Here is a 23,314-nt window from a genome sequence, read left to right on the forward strand (position 1 = left end):
AAAGTTTGCAAATTTGTATTGGGTCACATTCAGAGCAATCCTGGGCCACATGTGGCCGGCAGGCCACGGTTAAACAAGCTTGCATTAATACATGCATTTTATTCATGAGCAAACATAGAATGCCTGTAATGTATGTGTCTTCTATGAAGGTACTGGGGATTCAAAACATTTTATGATCAATTCTCTGTTTTCAGGTACTTATGATTTAATAGGAGAAACAGACAGACGTTTAAAAAGAAAAAAACACTCACAATGCAGTATAGCATTTTGAGAAAGGAGAAAATATCAAAGAAATAGGAATTTGGGATAGAGAGAGATTGCTATGGCCTGTGTGATCCAGGAGAGCCTCAAGTCCTAATGGTTCTTAAGCTAAGCTTGGGTAGAAGTGTAAAATTCAAACAAGAGGAGTGGTATGGTGAGGACTCTACAGGCAGAGGAAACAGACCAAGAAAAGACAAAGTATTCTCACTCTGAAGGAGAGCTGACTTAAAACAGTAGGCAGAAATACAGTTTGAGAGGGTGAGGTGGCTTCATTGTTGTGGTCCTTGAATGCTCAGATCAAGAAGAATGGCCATCTTAAGGAACCAGTGAAGGTGTTAGAAGAGATAATCAGGCCGTAAGGATTTATTCAACACATACTGTACCCCGCAGATTGTTCAAGATGCTGGCATACAGCAGTGAACAAAACAGACAGAAACCCTGCCATCAGGGAGCTTATATTCTAACACAGAGAGTTAGACAACAGACAAAATATCCGGGAAGCAGCCACATGAATATTTGGGTGAAGAATGTCCCAAGTAGAAAGAATACCACATGTGAAGACTGTTAGACGGGAAAAGCTTGGGGGTGTTCCAGGGACAAAAGGCCAGCGTGATTGGGGTATAAAGAATGAGTTGGGTCAAGGGAGATGGAGTAATGGGAGAAGAAATGTCCAGATCCCACCGAACATTCTGGCCATGGTAAGGAATTTAGATTTTACTCCAAGAGTACTGGGAATCCCTGGAAGACGGGGGGTTGGCCTGATGTGACTTGTGTATTTAGAAGGCTCATTTGGGCTGTGGTGAGGATACCAGAGTGTAGGGGACCAGTACACTCTGGTGAGACATGATGGTGATTGGGATGTGAACAATAGCAAGGAGGTGATGAGAAACAGACAAATTGAGGATATATTTTGGTGGTGGAGCCAATAGGACATACAGAGACCTGAATGTAGTCCATGACGGAAAGAAAGGAATCAAGAATGAGTCCAGGATTTTAGCCTGATATGCCATTTACTGAGATAGGAAAGACTTTACAGAAAAAGACTCAGGGGTGGGGAGGTAGTTTTGGTCACGTAAGCTTAAGATATTTATTAGGCATCTAAATAGAAAAGCCAGAAGATAGTTGGATATATGAGTCTGGAGTTCAGGGAAGAAACTCCAGCTAGAGACAGACATTTGAGAATCATCAGCATCGGAAGGATATTTGAAGCCATGGAACAGTGTGAACTCATGCAGTAAAATAACACAGGACGAGAAGAGGACAGATCCCTGGGGAAGACAAACAGCCAGAGAGCTGGGAGGAAAAATTGAGAAGTGTTTCAAGATGGAGCCAAGATGCTGCTGAGAAGCCAAGGAAAATGAGGATAAAAAATTGGTCATTGGTTCTGTCAAGACGGAGGTCTGTGATGACCTTGATAAGGGCCACTTCAGTGCAATGATGAGGACACAGATCCATTCAAGTGGACTGAAGAGAAGCCAATGGGGAGATGAGAAAGCTGAATCTTGATGGGATGGGGAATGGAGAAATCAGATGGAGGCTGTTGGAGGTGGGACGTCAAGGGAAATATTTTTCTGGTTGGGTTGGGTTTGTCTGTTTGCACTGTTTTTTAAAAAAAAATAGAAATATAACAGTATGTTTATATGCTAATCACAAGGATCCAATATATAAGGAGATCTTGATGATGTAGAAGAGAAGGTAATTGTAAGGTGAAAACAAGAGGGTTTTTATCCTTGGTTGCAGCCCAGGACAATATTGGAGAGGCTATACTAGATAGACATTTCATCTACTGTGGCAGATAGGATGGCAGAATGTATCGATACACATGCAGTTTGGTTTGTGGACTTGAGGTGGATTGAAAAGGTAGATCTAATTTGATTTTGAATATTTTCTTTCTGAAGTACCTAGGCCAGTCATGAGCTAGACAGAGATTTTGGAGATTTCAGGAGAGAGAAGGCATAAGATACAATCTCTCAAAGAGTGGGAAAATAAATTTACTAAGAAAGGAGAGTTACATCATTTGGTGGTGTCAAGTGCCAATTTGACATCTGTGATTGTAGCTCTGAAGTGACTCAGTCAGCACAATAGTGTGTGTTTCTAACAGTAGTGCTCTTGGTGCTGAGTAAGTGGGCAACGAGTTTAACCAGGATTAGGGTTTTATCAGGCATCAGTGGATGAGAATTGAAAATCTTGTGAAGGGTATGGTCAGGAAGTTTCTGAATTGCAGACTGGAGTTTTAGAAATCAGAGTTGAAGAATTTGAGTGAGGTGAAGGAAGGGTTATGATGACAATGACTGACACTTATTAAAAGCACTGTACCCATCTCTTTTCATGTGATAACTCATTTAGTACATTAGAAGTTGCACAGAGAATTTGGGGGTGTGCTGCCTTTGGAAGATGAATGATAGGAGGCCAGATCTCGTAAAGATGTTAGATTTAAATGGTTTATAAAGCATGAGGAGATTACTCTTGCAAATTACAGCATAAGGTGATAGGAAGGCTCAGGTACCTGCTCTCAGTATTGACATTTTGAAACAACAGTACCTCATGTAAAAATTACTAAGATAATTGGATTTGAAGTCAGGTCTAAAACTGAGTTCCAGCTCTGCCAGTAACTCAGTATTTGACCTTGGACAAGTCTACATCTGGCTTGGTCTCAGTTTCTTTATTTGTAAAAAAAAAAAAAAAAGAAAAAAACACCACAAAAAATTGAAGATAAAATTACATGGTGACTATGAAAACACCTAGCAACCTGTTAAACCCTTAAATGTAGCGTTGAGTGTGACTGTTATGGTTGAGAGCAGAGCTGTGCAGCAGAAGATTATTTTGACAACAGTGAGCATGATTAATTAGAATAGGAAAGACTGAGAGCATGTTAGTGTTTGAAAAAAATCAAAAACAGCCCAGACACAGTGAGTAAGCACCCAAGCTAGGCTACAACAATGGAAGAAGTTTAGGAGAAATTATAGAGAAGAAGCGGTAGAATTTGATCCAAGTACAATCTATCAGGTACTTTTCCAGACATGACTGGGCTTAAATGAGCTACTGTAGACCAAGCCCAGTTGCCTTGTTGGCTAATACCAGTGGCCACCAAGGACTAGCTCTGGGGATGATGTGGAATGGGAATTAAGAGCTCCAGTGCAGGAGTCAGACCTGGGTTCAAATACCAGCTCTATCAGCTCTGTGATCTTGGGCAAGTTATTTAATGTTTGTTACCTTGTCTCTAAAAATTGAGGCACTCATACATATCCCAGAGTACATGTGAACATTAAATATTTGTGATTAGATATGTCAAGTATATATGTGACATATATATCACTCACAGAACCCAGAGTTCTGTGAGTGATAAGATCCCTGTAACAATGGCTGTAATTATTCACACTAGATCTTGAAACTTTCCCGAAAGCAATGAAGCCTGTTGTCCCAAGTGGCAGTGCAGGGAAGGATTATTTCCAGGAAGGGATTTAATGAGAGATCAGATGAATTATGAATGATAGAGTCAGAAATGACTACAAACAGAAGCCAGGATATACCTAACCTTCAAGTCTGTTGTCAGCAAAGATACATCCTTCTCCCCACAGACTAAGTTTCTTAGGTGACTCACTCACTGTATCACTTCCTGTTTTCCTCTATGGCTTACTGCTGCCTTCAGTGGCAAAACCCAAGCACACTTCTCTGATATTTTTGCTCAGTGATGACTTTTGGGAGCCAACCACTTGTGGCTTTTTTTGCAACACTTGTCCTGTGAATGCAATGACTGCCTGTGTTTGATGGAAACAAAGTTGCTAAAAGTAGTCTCTTTGGCTGAAATGTTAAAGCCACACAGGCCATGTGAGTCCAAAGGAGACCAGCAGCCTAGAATGGGTAACTCAAAATGTAAGGTCCTCCCAAGTCTCAGGCCCCAGGAGAGAGAGCGAGACAGCTCCTCAGACAATGTCATGAACAGGAGGAAGCTGGTACATTAAGCTTCTTTCTCTTAAAAACCTAACCCTGTACATGGTGGACCCTCCCTGTTGATAAGGAGTGGAATGGAGCAGAAAGGACCAGAATATTCTGGGCTGCTGTTAGGAAGACAAACACTTGCGCTGCATATGCACAGAAACATGACTGTGTCAAGTTTGAAGTAATAAGACCAGCTCTTGTGTTTGGCCTAAGAACTCTGTCTCACTATGTTCTGGAATTTCACATCATTCGCCAATAAGTAAAATTGGATGTCAGGATTTCTCTATAATATTTCAGTGAAGTTAAACAGATCATACCCTTTGGACAGTATCTCAGGATGGGCAAAGTTATGCTGGAATATAAAAATCGGATTGGCATCATACAACAATGGCTTATTTCTTGCTATCCAAGTCTGCAGAGCTGGTGTCTTTCCTGGGAGCTGCCCTCCATGTGTTGATGCTCCACGTTCCAGGCTGCTTCCAATTCGCAGCTGCTCCATATCCACACATGCCGCTACGAGCACTGTGGTGGGACCAGGGGCAGGGTCAGGGGAGCTCTTGGAGAGTGGAGCAGCAGCATTACACTGTAAACTTTCCCCAGAAAGTCATATAGCCCTGTGTAACTTCAAGGGCAAGAGAGTGTATTCCTCTCCTGTGCCTGGAATAGAGGGGAACAGATACGTTACAGTAGTCATGGCTATCACCCATAGTTCTTTCAACAACCCAGTTATCAGCTCTCATTTTAAATTTTCTTTGTATTATCCCTTCAAGGAAAATCAAATGAGGACTTTGAATTTGTATAATACTAAACACCCTTCAAGGCCTTTTCAGGTTTCTTAACCAATATTACTTCCAAACTTTAAAATACCCAGTTTGCAAAGGAAGCTTTTTTAGAGTATCAAATAAATAAAACTGTCATTATTGGAGAAGTAGTGTCGCTCCCAGCTGGAATCTTCCCATTAGATGAGGGCCAGCTCTCCGTGGTTAGATCCTGTTAAAGCAAAGGACCTTTTGCGCACCCACAGCTAAACCTGCCCAGGTGGGATAAAAATAGTCCCACACTTTGACAATTTTAAATGTAGAGAAAAAAGTATTTTTCAGTAAAAATTCTAGCCTATTTCTGAGCTTTTTCAATAGCTAAGAGTTGTTGGGCATTTACCATGTTAAAGTGATGAGTGTTTTGCAGCAGGTCTCATTTAAATTTTATAACACAGATACACTTTTATTATCCCAATTTCATACCAAAGAAATGAGCTTAAAGAGGTCTCCTACCTCTCCTACTCCTTCACAAACCAAGATTTGGACCCAGATCATCCAACTCTGGAGCCCTTCCTCTCCACCATTATCCTAAACTGCCTCCCAAATATTCTTGAAATAAGTCTTAAGGGAAGTGGAGCAAATGTTGCAATTTCCATATAAACAAATGCTCTTGAAACCAGTGCCCTGACCAGCAGGGTTCCTGTGTGGCTACTCAGTCCTGGAGAACTGCTACCATTGTCCCCTGCCCTGTATTTCCAAGTTGTATTCCAGCCCTAGAGATCAGGCATGCGGATGGAATTCTGATTTCTGACCCTTTCATTAACAAAGCACTCTGCATGTTTCTTGTGTCTTCCAGTTGACCGTCCTCCAATGGAACCCTCCAAGTATGTCTCACTTGTCCCTAAATATCCAGACAAGATGGGATTTGATGAGGTAGGAAAGGTGTCTATATGTGTGTGCACGAGCACGCGTGTGCAGGCTTATGTGTTCATTTTGTAACACAAGCCTGAGCTTGCATCTGAGAGCCAGCAAGATTGGCTTGGCTGCTGAAATGGCTCTGAGGTCTTGGGAAAACTACTTGGTTTTTGTTGTTCCTTAGTTTCCTTATCTTAAAAAAGGGAGGATCATGATAAAAGGTAGTTAATCATTTACTCAGAAGGAAGTTACCATTTAGTAATGAAAGTGAATTTGATATTTTCTAGGAGCAAATATTGTGATTTTTTAATCAACCTTTTTATCAAAGTTAAAGAGTAAGTTAGAGAGGATACATGTTTTAGATATGGAGGACTTTAGCTTTACTCTGCCACATCTGAATGAGTGGAAACTATTCTGAGACTTTCTGTGCTTTCTTTTCTTTCTACTATTCTTCCATGGAAAAAGGTTGGAGAGCAGGGTTGAGAGGACAAAGAAAGAAAAAAAAAAAACATATTTGTTCTAAAATTCTGCCTTTCAGCAGGCAAGAACTTCCTAATAATATTCTAAGGGTAGTATTTGTTATTAAGTTTTAGTTGTATAAAGAATGAAGCAGAAATATTAAGAGGTACCCCTCCTGGTGATATGCATAACAGATACTTGGCAGGGATTGTGACTCCACGTCACCGTCTCTCTCGTGGGTCTCTCCGGTAGCTGCTGAACAGTATTCAGAAGGAGCTTTGTGGTCTAGAAGCTAGGGCAGTGCATCAGGAGTCCACAAACTGAGAACTCTTCCATGGACTCTGGATATGTAACAGATCAGGCTTTGAGCTTGGTGCTCATTGCCACTGCTTAATCGAAGGAAAATGCCTTGTTTATCACATGGTAACATATACATACATGTCCCCAGAGTACAGCCTTCTCAAAGGGATTTGACGCTAGTACTGGGAGTTGAGATTTCTTCCATAAAACTGATTTGGAGCTATACTTCAGGAATGGGGAAAGGGTATTTCATGAATATTAAATGGGGAAGAGTTAACAGCTACTATGCTGTTTCCACAGAGGGCAGAATGAGAAGAGACGAGCCACATGTAGTAGAGAGGAATAAGACTCATTTGCAAATAGTTTTCAAAAATGATCAGAGCTACAGAGAAGGTTGTCCCACACCCACAGTGGACCAGCTTCCACATATTACTGTAGCTTTCCTTCCCCACACCTCTCTCTTGGTTCCCTAGGTGAAAGGACCCATGTCCTTACATAGATTCATTTTTCCTCCTAAAAACATTCCTATGAGGACAAAACCAAAGCAAATAAAATAAGACACAAAACCAGGATCTTCCAGTTCTGGTCTTCTTTGGGCAGGACACGGTGTAAAGACTGGGTCACTCCTAGAGCCCTTCAGGAGAAGGCCAAGTCCGTGAAGTGGCACAGGCTTGGAGACTCTACTTTCCTGAGTCTGGGGTTAGTCACCTCTGTATGGAACAGAGATAGCATGGTAGAAAAAGGGCTTTTCAGGGACTTTTCAATCCTCCTCGGACTCTGTGACCTCATTGGTGGTGTCTGGGCTGCATTTGGCTGTGAGACTCTTTTCTCTGTTTACTGTTCACTAAGTATGAGCGAGCCGTCTGTGTTTTTACTTCGTGGCTACAGTTTTATTGCACTTGTCCTGGCAGGGACTGGAACTGGATTGTTATTTACTAAAAGTCTTCCCAGACTGGAGGTCTCTGGTTTGGGGGACCTTTTTGGATTTATTTCTGTTGATTTTTTGTTCTGTTTTGTTTTTGTTCTCCTAGAGTGACCTCAGGTGGCTTCATGTTTATACCTGAGAAAATGCCCTTTCCTTTCTATATCTGGAAAATTAGGGAATGAGGCATGACCCATCACAGTATGATTCTGACTAAAAGAACACAACCCATTAAGTTACAAAGTCCCAAGTAATAAGACAAATACAGTCACCACAGAAAATTATGTTTTTTACAAAATAATTACCCAGTTAGGTAAACAAGGAAGGTAGTAAAATTAGGATGCACTTAATCTACTTGGCCCCAAATCAGGTGGACAGTTTCTTCAAAGGGAACGTCTTGCTCCTACATCAGTTTCTATGCCCAGGGATCTATAAACGGATAGAAATGAGAATATTTTGCAAGGAAGGGTTGAAATTTTAGTTAGTGTAGCTTTTAATTCCAGTGAAACATATATTTGTGACTGCATTCAGAATGACCATGTGAACCAAACCTTGACACAGTACAATCTGAACTCCAGACTGGTTCTAAGGCTGTGTTTCTCCTTTATTCTGGCTATAGCAGAAAGCCAACTTTATTATGAACCACCTATCTTAGACATTTTAATCTGTACTGAATTTGAAAGATGAGTTTGTTCACCCCCCTATTTTTATAGAACTGGACCCAGAAACATTAATGTCTTCTTCAAAGTCATCCAAATGGTTAGTCAGGATGAAGTCAACACCACCTGACTTGTTTCTATAGGTTTATGCTTTACCATGCTATGTGTCATCATCATTTCTCACTGACAGTTAAAGTCACTAGTTTAACATTTAAAATGAGTTTCTTACTGCTTATAGCAAAAGGACTTTATTAAAACATTGATTTACCTGTAATGGCATTCACAAAGTTTTAGATACTTCTATGGTTCATTAAATCTGGGAATAGTGAGGACATCCTCATTATCTGTAACTCTTGTTGTCCTTGTCGAAAATGAGTTGACTGTAAATGTGTGCACTTATTTCTGGTTCTCTATTCGGTTCCATTGGTCTATGTGTTGTCTGTTCTTATGCCAGTACCATGCTGTTTTGGTTACTATAACTTTGTAGCATATTTTGAAGGCAGGTAGTGTGCTCCCTTGAGCCTTGTTCTTTTTGCTCATGACAGCTTTGGCTATTCAGGGTCTTTTGTGGTTCCATGAAAATTGTAAGATTTTTTTTCTGTTTCTATGAAAATGTCATTTATATTTTGGTAGGGATTGCATTGAATCTGTTTATCACTTTTGATAGTATGGACATTTTAGCAATGTTAATTATTCCAATCCATGAACATGGGATATCTCTCTATTTTTAGTGTCCTTCCATTTCTTTCATCAGTGTTTTATAGTTTTCATTATAAAGATCTTTACCTTCTTTGGTCAAATTTATTCCTAAGTATTATTAAATTTTTTTGTAGCTATTGTAAATGGGATTGCTTTTTCTATTTCTTTTTCAGATTGTTTGTTGTTAACATATATAAATGCTAATGATTTTTCTGTGTTGATTTTTGTATCTTGCAACTTTACTGAAGTTGTTTATCAATCCTAATGGTTTTTTGGTGGAGTCTTTAGGTTTTTCTAAACATAGGATCATGTTGTCCTTTGACTTCTTAAAGAGTTTTTTAAAGTTTCCTATTTCAAGAGAAGGGAGAACATATTTATCAATGAACATCAGAGAAACAAAGAGAGTTAAGTCACTACAAAGAGTTGAGTTTTGAAAATAATTCAATTTGAATTAATATCATTTACCTTAAACACTGATATGAGATAGAAATGAATTTTCACCACAGTTCTTCCTATCCTTTCCACTCCTTCTTCTATCTAAAACATTTACTAAACTTTTCAAATAGCCTAAAAGAAGACTTGAGTAATTTATGTGTATTTTCCCTTTTTCTTCTTGTATTAGATTTTCATGATAAACCTCAAACGCAGAAAGGACAGGCGGGACCGGATGCTGCGCACACTGTATGAGCAGGAGATTGAGGTCAAGATTGTCGAGGCTGTGGATGGAAAGTGAGTTGGGTTTCTTCTCCCATTGCAGATGTGATTGGAGTGGGGATGTGCCTTCTCTGACAGAGAGTTAGTCCCGGGTGGGTCTATAAGTCTCTTCGGTCATTAGAGGATAGTCATGTTTTTAAAACGGCCACCTACAGTAGCATTTAAGTTACTTTCATCCTGTAGAGCAGGCCTGAAATTCCCTCACCAGCCAGTGGTCTTTGGTCTTCATTACACTGAAGGCTCACATTGGATGTGATTGTCCCGTCTCTGGGGGTTCTTGCAACAGTTGTGGTGGTTTTCAGCTTTCTGTAGTGTAACAGAAGGAATGTGTTCAGAATTGTGTTCAGAGCTGAATTAGAGCATAAAGTGCTAAAACTTGGGCAACTGGAAGAAAATGGATGGAAAAATGCATAAAGGTCTACATTTCCTGTTGCATGAGATGCCTGCTACAATCTGCCTGGACCAATCATAGTGGCCACTTTTCCTGGAAATATGGCAGGAAAGGAACACAGGGAACCTAGTTAGATCCCTTCTTTGTGTTTTATCTTGTTTGGTTTTGCCCTTTTATTTGGCACCCTAAACTATTTCTAAGCATAGATTTTTATAAAATGTGCCTTTCCGTGTTATATGTTGGTTTAGAATATCAGTAGCTTTGTTTTCTATTTGCATAACCCCAGCTGAGGAGTATGGCTAGCAGCTGTTGAAGTTCTTATGACTCCCTTAGAGAATCTCATCAGTGTTTCTCACAGTGTGACCTGGACACTCACATCAGAGTCCCCAGGGATGGTTAAGGGGGCAGCTCCCCAGTCCCATCTCAGACCTGCTGAATTATGCTCTCTGAGGCTAGATCCAGGATCTGCATTTAAGAAGCCTCAAGGTGATTCTTGGGTAGGATTGCCACATAAAATACTGGATAGCCAGTTAAATTTGTCCCAGACATCACATGGGGCTTGGTTATACTAAAAAATTATTCATTATTTATCTAAGACTTAAATTTGACTGAATGTCTTGTGTTTTTCACTTCCTAAATCTGTCAGCCCTATTTTTGGGTGCAATAGAGTTTAGGAACCACTGCTTCAAATACCTCCAAGAGCCCCAATCCCATTCATAGACCACATGGACCAGGGAAACTAGTTGAGTAGTGAGAGTTCTTTATATAACCTGGATGCAAGTCCTTTATCAGATATGTAATTGTCAAATATTTTCTTTAACTTTATGCATTATAGATTGTCACACTTTCATGATGATGTACATTGAAGCAAAAGAGTTTTTCATTTTGATGAAATCCAGTTTATTTTTTGTTCTTGTTGCTAGTAATTTTGGTGTTATACCTAAGAATCCATTGTCAATTTCAAAGCTATGAAGATTTACTTCATGAAGTTTTCTTCTGAGAGTTCTACGGTTTTATCTATTACATTTAGGTCTTTGATCTGTGTTGAGTAAATTTTTGTACATGGCATGAGGCAGGGATCCACATTCATTCTTTTGCACATGGTTATCCATTTGTCCCTTCACCACTTGTTAAAAAGACTTCCTTTCCCTCGTAGAATTGTCTTGGCACCATTGTAAAAAATCAGTTGCCCATAAATGTAAGGGTTTATTTCTGAACTCTCAATTTTATTTGATTGATCTATATGTCTATCCTTATGCCAGTACTATACTGTCTTGATGACTGTAGCTTTGTATGTAAGAAGTACGAGTCTTTCAATTTTGTTATTCTTTTTCAAGTTTGTCTTAGCTATTCTGGGTGCCTTACATTTCCATGTGAATTTTAGAATTAGCTTGTCAAGTTCCACAAAAAAAGAAAACAGCAGCTGGGGTTTTGATAGGAATTGCATTGAGTCTGTACATCAACTGGGAGAATATTTCCATGTTAACAATATGAAGTCTTCTGATTCATGATCATGGAGTGTCTTTTTACTATTTATATCTTCTTTAGTTCTTTGAATGATGTTTTGTCATTTTCAGTATACAAATCTTGCATTTATTTTGTTAAATATACTCCTAAGTATTTTACTCTTTTGGTGCTATGGTACATGGAACTGTTTCCTTAGTTCTATTTTCAGATTGTTCATTGCTAAATGAATACGAATACAATTGATCTTTGTATATTGATCCTGTATCCTGCAACCTTACTGAACTCTTTTATCTGTTCTAATAGTACTTTTTCCTTTGTGTGTGTATATTCCTTAGGATCTTCTACATATAAGACCATGTAACATGCAAGTAGAGATAGTGTTATATATTCCTTTCAAACCTGGATACCATTTATTTCTTCTTCATGTCTAACTGTTTTTGCTAGATCATCAAGTACAAGGTTGAAAGAACTGGTGAGACGAGAGTTTCTTGATTTGTTCCTGATCTTAGAGGGAAGGCATTCAGTCTGTCACTGCTAAGTATGATGTTAACTGTGGATTTTTCACAGATGGCCTTTACTGGGTTGAGGAAGGTCCCTTTTAGTCCTATTTTGTTTAGTATTTTTATTATAGAAGGGTGTTGGATTTTGTCAAATGGTTTGTCTATGTCTATTAAGATGAACATGTGACTTTTGCCTGTTAATATGGTATGTTACTTTGATTGGTTTTCACATGTTAAACTAAACTTGCAACCTTGGGATGATCCTGGGACCCATTTGGTCATGCTGTGTAATTCCTTTTGTAAATTGCTGGATTCTGTTGCTAGTATTTGCTTGAAGATTTCCACATCTATATTAATAACTGAAATTGGTCTGCAGTTTTCTTATGATGTTTTTGGTTTTGTATCAAAATAATATTGGCTTCATAAAATCAGCTAGGATGTGTTCCCTCCTCCTCTTTTTTTTTGGAAGTTTGTGAAGGATTCGTGTCAACAATTTTTAAACATTTGGCAGAAACCCCTAGTGAAGCCATCTGGTTCTAGGCTTTTCTTTGTGGAAAATTTTTTTATTACTAATTAAACTTCTTTACTTGTTATAGGTATATTTATACTTTCTGTTTCTTCTTGAGTCAACTTTGGTAGTTTGTACCTTTCTATTAATTTGTCCATTTCATCTAGGTTATCTAATTTTTTGCCATACAATTGTTCATAGTATTATCATATAATCTTTTTTACTTTCATAAGGTCGGTAGGGGTAACCCCTCTTTCATTCTTGACTTTAATAGTATGAGTTTACTCTCTCTTTTTTTTTTTTTTTTTTTTTTTTGAGACGGAGTCTTGCTCTGTCACCCAGGCTGGAGTGCAGTGGCGCCATCTCAGCTCACTGCAAGCTCCACCTCCTGGGTTCATGCCATTCTCCTGCCTCAGCCTCCTGAGTAGCTGGGACTACAGGCGCCTGCCACCACGCCTGGCTAATTTTTTGTGTTTTTAGTAGAGATGGGGTTAGCCAGGATGGTCTCGATCTCCTGATCTCCTGACCTCAAGATCAACTTTTGTTGACCTTTTCAGAGGACTGACTTTTGGTTTTGTTGATTTTCTCTATTGTTTTTCTATTCTCTAGTTCATTTATTTCTACTGTAGCCTTCATTATTTTCTTCCTCCTGCTTGCTTTGGGTTTAATTTTCTCTTTATCTAGTTTCTTAAGGTGGATGGGAGGATTATTTATTTGAGATATTCTATTTTACTGTAGACATTGGCAGTTGTAACTATACCTCCGAGTACTATGTTAGGTGTATCCCATAAGTTTTGGTATGCTGTGTTTTCATTCATCTCAAAACATTTTCTAATTTCCCTTGTGATTTCTTCTTTGACCCATTGGTTTGGAGTGTATTGTTTAATTCCACATTTCTGAATTTCCCAAGTTTCCTTTTGTTACTGGTTTTTAATTTCATACCATTGAGGTTGGAGAACATACCTTGTGTGATTTCAATCCTTTTAAGTATGCTGACACTTAATTTATGACCTGTATGGTCTTTATGGTCTAAAAAATGGTATTTCTTAGAGAATGTCCCATGCACACTTGAAAGTGTGTATTTGGCTATTGTTGGGTGTAGTGTTCTATAGATGTCTACTAGGCCTGATTGTTTTAAGATATTATTCAAGTTTTCTGTTTCCTTGTCTTCCTCCTGCCTAATTCTATTATTGCAAGTGGGAGATTGATGTCTTCCCCTATTATTGTTAAGTCGTCTGTTTCTCCTTTCTGTTCTTCCAGTTTCACGGTTCTGAGGTTCTGTTAGGTGCATATGTGTTTATAATTGTTATGTCTTTCTGATGGATTGACCTTTTTTTTTTTTTTGAGATGGAGTCTGGAGTCTTGCCCTGTCACCCAGGCTGGAGTGCAATGGCGTGATCTTGGTTCATTGCAAAGTCCATCTCCCAGATTCACACCATTCTCCTGCCTCAGCCTCCCAAGTAGCTGGGACTACAGGTGCCTACCACCACGCCTGGCTAATTTTTTGTATTTTTAGTAGAGACAGGGTTTCACCGTGTTAGCCAGGATGGTCTCGATCTCCTGACCTTGTGATCTGCCTTCCTCGGCCTCCAAAAGTGGTGGGATTACAGGCATGAGCCACCGTGCCCGGCCAGGATTGACCTTTCTGTCATTAAAAGATGTCCTTCCTTGGTTCTAGCATGAATTTTGTCTGAGATTTATTTTGTCCAATATTAGCATAGCTCTGCCAGCTCTCTTGTCATTGCTGATTACATGGTATATCTTTTTCTATTCTTTCACTTTCAACCTATTTTTGTCTTTTAATCTAAAGGCTGTCTCTTGTAGACACCACATGGTTGTATTAATTTTTAAAACTCACTATGCCAAATTCTTCCTTCATTGCAGTGTTTTATTCATTTGCCATCACTACATTTTTTTCCAGATCCTTAAGTTCAGCCAGAGGTGAGAGACTAGGGACTTTTCAAGTTTTTCCTGGGCATGTGGACAGCCCTGAATATGCCTGGGGTCTTCTAGATTCTCAGGGATATTTTGGAGCAAATCAAACTCCCTATGGATCTCTTATTCCTCGGTTTTTCCTTTTAAGTTTTTTGATTGGCTTCTTGTTAGCATCAACTGATAATCCTGCTTAAACAAATGTAATGTTAAACAGTTGTTGCTCATGGGTTTTGACAAATGCCCTGTAGATAGTACTGTTCACAGAAAATGAACTCTGAGCCAGGTCAAATCAAGACAAGCTCTGAGAATGTAGCTTTTCAAGGAGCTACTAGACAGGTTGAATAAAGATTATTTTCTAGGGGCAGGTCTTTAGGGGAGTCTCAGTCCATTTTGTCCCTGCCAGTGGTGCTGGGTTGGTAGGGTTTGCAGCTGTCATAGTTGTGAGGCTACTGGTTTTCAAGACTTTTGTCTTGGAAACCTGTCTTGGAGCAGGTTAAGATTAGGGCAGCTGTGAACTTCACAAAGCTCACTGTGTTAACAGAGATTCAGCTGCCGGTCTGGATCAAACACTCCTTGGATTATTGCAATACTTTAGCTAATTTCCATAGGAGTGTACTTATTAAACATTGTCAAAAAACTGATGATGCTTAGAACTATGTTGGGCACTATGAAGGATACACAAAAATATGATACCCTCTTGTCTTCCCAGACCTCATAACACTACTGTGACACATTAGCCCGGAGGAACTTGTAAGGAATAAAGGGAAGCCTCTGGGTCTTTGTCTGTGTGGGGGAGGGGTGTTTGCAGAACTAACTCTCTCTTTCTCTGGCCTTTGTGGTGGGGACCTTTGACTTGTTAATTTCCAGACGTGTTTTCTGTGATGCAGGGCACTCAACACAAGCCAGCTGAAGGCACTGAATATTGAAATGCTGCCTGGCTATCGAGATCCCTATTCCTCCAGGCCTCTAACGAGGGGTGAAATTGGCTGCTTTCTCAGCCACTACTCAGTCTGGAAAGAGGTAAATAATGCTTTATTCAGATTGCAGTTTTATGACGAGGAGAAAGGAAAGCAAGCTATCGCAGGTGAATTAGGGCCAGATATAAAATGAGCCCACAACTGTTCTGGAAGTGTGTGTGAGAGCTGCTCCTGCCTTGTGTCTCCCTCTGACCCAAGACCAGCAACAAATGGGCAAGGAGGAGTCGCTTTGGTGCCACTTGGGATGGGGACGGGGAGATACCCATATCCTATATGGTACACTCTTATTAATTCATTCTCATCATGAGCAGGAATGCCTTCTATTCTACCTATTATGACGTCACTTATTAAGTGATTTTATACAAGAAATCACACAGAAGTCATGTGAGGTGGGTTGGGAAGGACAGACCACTTTTACCGAAGAAGAAATTATTAGGTAGCTTGTCCAGGTAAGAAGTGGCAGAGCGAGCATCATCACTAGCCATCAGAGAAATGCAAATCAAAACCACAATGAGATACCATCTCACACCAGTTAGAATGGCAATCATTAAAAAGTCAGGAAACAACAGATGCTGCAGAGGATGTGGAGAAATAGGAACACTTTTACACTGTTGGTGGGACTGTAAACTAATTCAACCATTGTGGAAGACAGTGTGGCGATTCCTCAAAGATCTAGAACTAGAAATACCATTTGACCCAGCCATCCCATTACTGGGTATATACCCAAAGGATTATAAATCATGCTGCTATAAAGACACATGCACACGTGTGTTTATTGCAGCACTGTTCACAATAGCAAAGACTTGGAACCAACCCAAATGTCCATCAATGACAGACTGGATTAAGAAAATGTGGCACATATACACCATGGAATATTATGCAGCCATAAAAAAGGATGAGTTTGTGTCCTTTGTAGGGACATAGATGCAGCTGGAAACCATCATTCTCAGCAAACTATTGCAAGAACAGAAAACCAAACACCACATGTTCTCACTCATAGGTGGGAATTGAACAATGAGAACACTTGGACACATGAAGGGGAACATCACACACTATGGCCTGTTGTGGGGTGGGAGGAGCGGGGAGGGATAGCATTAGGAGATACACCTAATGTAAATGACGAGTTAATGGGTGCAGCACACCAATATGGCACATGTATACATATGTAACAAACTTGCACGTTGTGCACATGTACCCTAGAACATAAAGTATAATTTAAAAAAAAAGAAAAAGAAAAGAAAAGAAAAAAGAGGTGGCAGAGCCAGAACTGGAACCCCTGTCTTACAGATCAAGACATATCTGGAGGGGGTATTGGTGTGTGGGGTTCCTGATAAACAGTTTCCACAACCAAACAGAAAGTCCCTGAAGAAAGGCCCCTTGAACACTTTCTCTTTTAATGATCCAGTCTATGCCTGCCTTTGTTTCCTTTAAACTTTAAGTGAAATGTGATTAAATAGGTATAAAAGTCTATAGATCAAAAGATACAGCTCAGGGAAATTTCGCAAACAGAACAACACACCCATGTTAATCAGTTCACAGATCCAGAAGCAGGTCACCAGCATCCCACAAGCACCCTCTGACCCCGTACTTCCTTCTAGTCACCAGTCCCCAAGGGTAGTTACCATCCTGACTTCTAAAGGCATTGAGTAGCTTTACCTTTGTTTGTACTTTCCTATATATGAATGGAGCCATGCAGTATGTGGACTCTCCCAACATGGCATTTAGGAGATTCACCCATAACATTGCATTTAATTGTGGATCATACATCCTCACTGCTGTGAATATGCCACAGTTTATTTATCTATTCTACTGTTGATGGCCGTTTGCTTAGATTCCAGTTATGAATCTATGCTACTAGACTCATGACTTTTTAATACTTATTTATCTAATAAAAATTGAGTATCAAGCTTTTCATAGGGTATCTTCCTACTGATGACTTTTGCAGGTAATTGATCGAGAGCTAGAGAAGACTCTTGTAATTGAAGACGATGTGCGTTTTGAGCATCAGTTTAAGAAGAAGCTGATGAAGCTGATGGATGACATTGACCAGGCTCAGCTGGACTGGGAACTAATGTGAGTGACAAGATGATCTTATGAGAGGGCTCTGAGAGGCACTCAATCCTTTCCAATGGACAGAGAGCCCCACCTCCACAGCCAGTAGAGATACAGCTTAAGCTTCTACTTATCTAGTTTTCTTTCCATAACTGTTCTCAGAAATAAAAGTGGGTAGAGGTTAGCCGCTGGATTTTGCATCCTTCTACTCTTCAGGGTGGGAAACTGTGGAAGACTGTGTGAGACCTGGAGTCTGTCTGCAGATCAGGGGCCTTCAGACAGAACCAAGGTGTGGCACTGAGCACTTACTTAGGAGCACAGCAGAAATCTACCCTCAAGCAACGTGGCACATGGAGTGGGTGTGAAGCGGGAGGAGAGGCCATTTATTCAAGTGCAAAAGTCCTGTGTCATATTTAAGCCTCAGCTCCCAGGACAGCAGGTTGCCTCTGCAAGTTCCGAGAAGGTGGGGGGTTAGAGGGTCAGCCAGGGAGCTCCTCTGTTGAAAAATGGGGTTGCACAAACATGGAGAACATGGACAACTAGATTTGGGGAAGGGTCTGAGGCTGACCCAGGAAAACCAGGCTCACCAAGTGAGTGCTGGCTCTGAGCTGACATTTAGTTAATGTTCTTTGTCTACTGTCTCTGGGAATTGAGCAGCTTCTACTTGTTTCTTCCCTTTCCTTTCATTTTCCCTCTCCCTCTCTCCCTCCCTCATTTCCTTTCTTTTTTTTCTTCCTCCTCTGCCTTGTCCTTCTTTCTCTCTCTCACTTTCTTTTTAAAACAAATGACACTTTCAGTTTCTCTCCAATGAAGCAGAAAGTTCCCAAGCATTGTGTTTGCTCCCAGCTGTGTGTCAAAGGCAATTCATCAACTCTGAGCCTGCTTCTTTTTTGTTGTTGTTTTTTTGAGACGGAGTCTCGCTCTGTCGCCCAGGCTGGAGTGCGGTGACACGATCTCAGCTCACTGCAAGCTCTGCCTCCCGGGTTTACACCATTCTCCTGCCTCAGCCTCCCGAGTAGCTGGGACTACAGGCGCCCGCCACCTCGCCCAGCTAGTTTTTTTGTATTTTTAGTAGAGACGGGGGTTTCACCGTGTTAGCCAGGATGGTCTCGATCTCCTGACCTCGTGATCCGCCCGTCTCGGCCTCCCAAAGTACTGGAATTACAGGCTTGAGCTACCGTGCCTGGCCTGAGCCTGCTTCTTTGGAGCAGCTGCAGCAGAGGAGCTGTCCCTGCTCCTCCCACCCGCAGGGGATATTAACCATGAGCCCAGGTGGAATACTTGTTCCCTCAGAAAATGGGCCACTGTGAGCTCAGAAGAAACCTAGCAATGGCTCAACTAATGCATTACTGTGTAGTAAGAAGACACCTGCGCCCTGTCAGATTTCAATCATGTGGTCATGTGGTTAGATCTGGCATTCTGCACAGTCCCTTAAGATCACTGTTTCTTCCTATATCCTCTGGAAGTTGCTGCACTTCAACCTTTCTCAATGGATGGCTCCGCAGCCTATGGTTAAGGCCTCACAGGCCTGGAAGCTGCTTGATGGCTATGTGACTTGTATAAAGGCAACTTTCACTTAAGCCTGATAATCACAGAAGACAACCCAGGGAATATAAGGTTTAGAGCTGGCATACGTTCCTGTTCACATGTAGTTCGGTGGGTGCATTTCTCAGGACAAAGTACCAACAGATCCAAGAAGGAAGAACAGTTGTCTTGATAAGGATACAGGAAAAGAAAAACGTTTTCTAAATTTCACAGATTGTCAAAATATCCCCTTAAAATCTATTATATAGTCTCAAAGAACTATAACAGTTTTAAATTGTACCTGTCATTTTCTAAAACAAAAAAGAAACAAATGTTACTTCAACCTGAAACATGAAAGGTAATAAGCTGTTCGTGATTGCCACATTACATTTTTCCGGGAAAAGAGAATAATAAAAGGGGGGAATAGAACAAGTCATTGGAATCATCGAGGGAGTGTTGTTCAATAGAAATATAATGCAAGCCACATATGTCATTTTCAGTTTTCTAGTAATCACATTAAAAAGGTAAAAATAAATTAGGTTAAATTAGTTTTAATATATTTTATTTAACCAAATATATCCAAACAGTATCATCATTTTGGTATGTAATTAATATTTTAAAACCATTAATGACATAGTTTATCTTCTCTTTTTTTGTACCAACTCTTCAAAATCTGGTATGTATTTTACACTTAGAACACATCTCAATCCAGAAGCTAAATTTTCAGCTGTTAAAGTAAACTGTAGTCCTACCAAAACAATGAACTTGTTTCATGGAAAAAATAAATATATTTCACACAGCTTCAACATTTTAAATTAAATTAAGTAAAGTTAGAGCACTGACTCAGTACCTCTGTCACTCTAGCACCTCTCAAGTGCTCGATAAGAGTTTCCCTTTCAGTGGATGAGATACGAGAGAAGCTCAGACTCCGTAATCTGAAGAGACAGTGGCTGGGGATAAATGTTTACTGTCCTCAGAAGAACTGAAGGTTGAACATAGACTTGTTCTACAAATCCTGGGATGCTTTCACTAGGGGAAATTCCTTGAATGTTGAAAGAGATTGTTTTAGGGCAAAATAGAGGAAGTACTGCTTTACCTGGCAGGCAAGGAGGAGGAAACTCCTCAGCTTGCTCCGGTCAAGCCCAAACCAATAGGTTCCAGACAAAAGTAATGAAGCACAGACCCATGGGTAGACTAGGGAAGATGGGAGTGGCCAAAGGTGCATCCCGCGTTGTAGAAGTTGTTCATGGAGGACAGAAGGTGCCTGAGGGGTCTTTCTCTGAGCAGCATGTCTGAGAGGAAGCCTGGCCACAGCTGGGCGAGTGTGACGCAGGAGAATGTCTGTCAGGAGCTGTCATTCATACTGCCCAAAAGGAACCCTTAGGGCCGCTCTTGGGTTCCCAGAACCTTCACTGCAGACTGATTCTTTCCCCCAGCTTATTTGGTCCTGTGTTTCCCACCAGTACTTGGAGCGCTGTGCAGAAGGCATCCAAGGCTGACACTCTGGGGACCTGAAGACAGCAGCCTCAGGATTCTCCCATCTGGCCTTTTTTGTGCCTTTCCAACCTCTGTAAACACAGCTGGAAGCCTCATCCCATCTTTGAGAAATTATCTGAAATATCTTTTAATCTTACTACATCTTACTTTCTGGCTTGAAAACGGTTCACTAGGCAGGAATAGTGGGGGTGTTGATAAATGCGGCCAGCAAAATGGCCCCAGCGATGGCAGATGGCAGTCATGACTGGTGATTTGATCCACTTTAGGGTGTGATACATCATTTAATGACAGACAAGAGTCAGTCCAGGATTTCAAAGCTGTTCTCCATCCTTATCATGGCATAATAGTCAAGGTGGAATTTTTCTCCTCTGCTATTTCCTTATAGTTATATTGGTAGGAAGAGGATGCAAGTAAAGGAGCCAGAGAAAGCCGTGCCCAATGTGGCAAACCTGGTCGAAGCCGACTATTCCTACTGGACCCTGGGCTACGTCATCTCTCTGGAAGGAGCACAGAAGCTGGTTGGAGCCGATCCTTTTGGGAAGATGCTGCCAGTGGATGAGTTTCTGCCAATCATGTACAACAAGCATCCTGTGTGAGTCTCCCTGAACTGACTGCCTTCCCTTGAGTACAGCCTCTTCATGAATTATGCTCTCCATTTCTGGCAGTACTTGATATTTTCTAAAGTTGTACTGCTTTCCTAAATGATCTTTTCATAATTATGATTAAGAGAGCCTAACTCAGATGATTATCCCTTTGTACAGATGGGAAGGTGAGGCAGAGATGGTGAGTGTCCTGCCCAGGGATTCTTGTAATACCCAGTTTGTAGTTGCACTGAATGTAATGTGCTTGGTCCCCTCCTTGTCTTTGCTCTTCTTATTTCCATAACCTCATACACCTCAAGGTGAAGGTCATCTTCCTAAGCACCTCAAAATTTCCAGTTCCTTTGGTTCAGGTCATTGTGTGTACTTTTGGCTAGGCAGAGATACCCATTTTTGAAGAGGTCACAATCTGGTCAGGAACCCCGACTCGTGAACAAATCATCACGATATATTTTAATTCCTGCAATCACAGGGATGTATAAGAGGTTCAGAGAGTGTGGACCTGATACCTGAGCATGATGTCCATGGAAGAAGGGCAGTGTGATGCCCAGGAGCTTACCCTGACCTAGCGCTTATCAAAAAGTGTGGCAATTAATGGTTTACCTGTCAGTCTCCCCAGTAAACTCTAAATACCCTTTGGGGCAGGAACAGCCTTATGCCTCTGTGTCCTTAGAGCCTAGTCCAAATGCTACACATAACAGCAGCTCCTAAATCATGAATGAATGATTCCTAAATTCATTAATGGAGCAGCATAAGTTCTAACCTTGGCCCCTTCTCTCAGTTGCTGGGTGATCTCTTCACTAGATGGCCTTCATTTTAGCGTTGAGATTTCCTATGCTGCCACCAGTTCATTTTGTCTCTTGTCCTCAGTAAAAATGGAGCTGTTTGCCTTCATGTACATAACATGTCAGAGACTGACTTTATCTCTGTGTCCTGGCAGAAACATGGAGGTCAAACCATTATCCCCTAAACAAAAGGGAAATTACTACATTCATATGTCACCTCATATACTCTGTGCAGGAGCCCTGGGAGGGAAGCCAAGTTATCCGTCTCCTTTACACCTGCTGGAGCCCAAGTGGTGAGCAGGGAGCTAGCGCACAAAGCCAAGCCTGCATGCCTCCAAGCCTCCACGTGCCACATGCCCCATCGCTGCTGTCCAGATCTTGGGTGTCTCATTTATTAATCCAAGAGCAGGACATTTTTTGTAAAGTGATCGTAAATATTTATCATTATGGTCTAACAGGGCTTGCTTTTTATCTTTTGGAGTCAGACCTGAAATTCATCTTTTAAACTAGTCTATCCAAATACATCAGAAATATCCTGACCTTTTTGCTTGGGAGCTTGTCTTTGGAAAGCTTTTAAAGAAATCTTTGTGTTTGTAGGCTAAAGTGTGTCACAAATGACACAATTTAAATAATGAACTCATGACAATTTAAGAGGTAACCAGCAGGGCTCCTTCACTCTTTGTCCCTGTTCCGTAAGTCTTCTTTCCACCCCCTCATGTGTCCGGCCACCTTCTTGTTTTCAGAGCTGAGTACAAGGAGTATTATGAATCCAGGGACCTGAAAGCCTTCTCTGCAGAACCCTTGCTCATCTACCCTACGCACTACACAGGCCAGCCGGGGTACCTGAGTGACACCGAGACCTCCACCATCTGGGACAATGAGACAGTGGCCACCGACTGGGATAGGACACATGCCTGGAAGTCCCGGAAGCAAAGTCGCATCTATAGCAGTGCCAAGAACACAGAGGCCCTGCCACCGCCAACCTCCCTGGACACTGTGCCTTCGAGGGATGAGCTATGAAGCCTCCCTGGGAGTGTGACCCACATCGGTTCAACATCCTTTGGTTTTTCTAAAGGGCTATTCATCCGTTTGCTCCAGTTTTCTGTTTTGTTTTTAGTGGTCACAGTCATCTAACCAAAGTGAACTCATGTGATAAATCGAAATTAACATATTTTTGACAGTGGAGGGAAATAAGGAAATTCAACACAAATTTCCCAAGATGGCTAAAAGACAGGCTTTCTGGAAACTGTTAAGATAAACTGTAATCCAGACACCTAATTCTTCAGTCCACTACCCATGTGACACTGATTCCCACATTGAGGTTGAACAACATGGCTCAGAGTCTTCTTTAAGAGAAAGTGATCACCAAGCTGTCCCATCAGCAAATAGGTAGTCAAGGCAGCCAGGCCAACTAGACCCACACTTATTGGTCTAGCTGGTCCATTTTATGTGA

General features: G+C 40.9%; 1 protein-coding gene across 1 annotated transcript in view; it reads left to right on the top strand.

Annotated features, from left to right (window-relative positions):
- Positions 1–22,958, top strand: part of COLGALT2 (collagen beta(1-O)galactosyltransferase 2) — a 101,036-nt gene extending 78,078 nt beyond the window's left edge. The window contains exons 7-12 of the mRNA XM_003893401.5: positions 5,815–5,891; positions 9,535–9,641; positions 15,315–15,447; positions 17,350–17,477; positions 20,863–21,069; positions 22,605–22,958. Of these exons, the coding sequence (XP_003893450.3) occupies positions 5,815–5,891; positions 9,535–9,641; positions 15,315–15,447; positions 17,350–17,477; positions 20,863–21,069; positions 22,605–22,881 (929 nt within the window). The 3' untranslated portion in view covers positions 22,882–22,958. The remainder of the gene's footprint in view (positions 1–5,814; positions 5,892–9,534; positions 9,642–15,314; positions 15,448–17,349; positions 17,478–20,862; positions 21,070–22,604) is intronic.
- Positions 22,959–23,314: the final 356 nt, after the last annotated feature.

Source organism: Papio anubis, chromosome 1, assembly GCF_008728515.1.
Source record: "Papio anubis isolate 15944 chromosome 1, Panubis1.0, whole genome shotgun sequence".
NCBI lineage: Eukaryota > Metazoa > Chordata > Mammalia > Primates > Cercopithecidae > Papio > Papio anubis.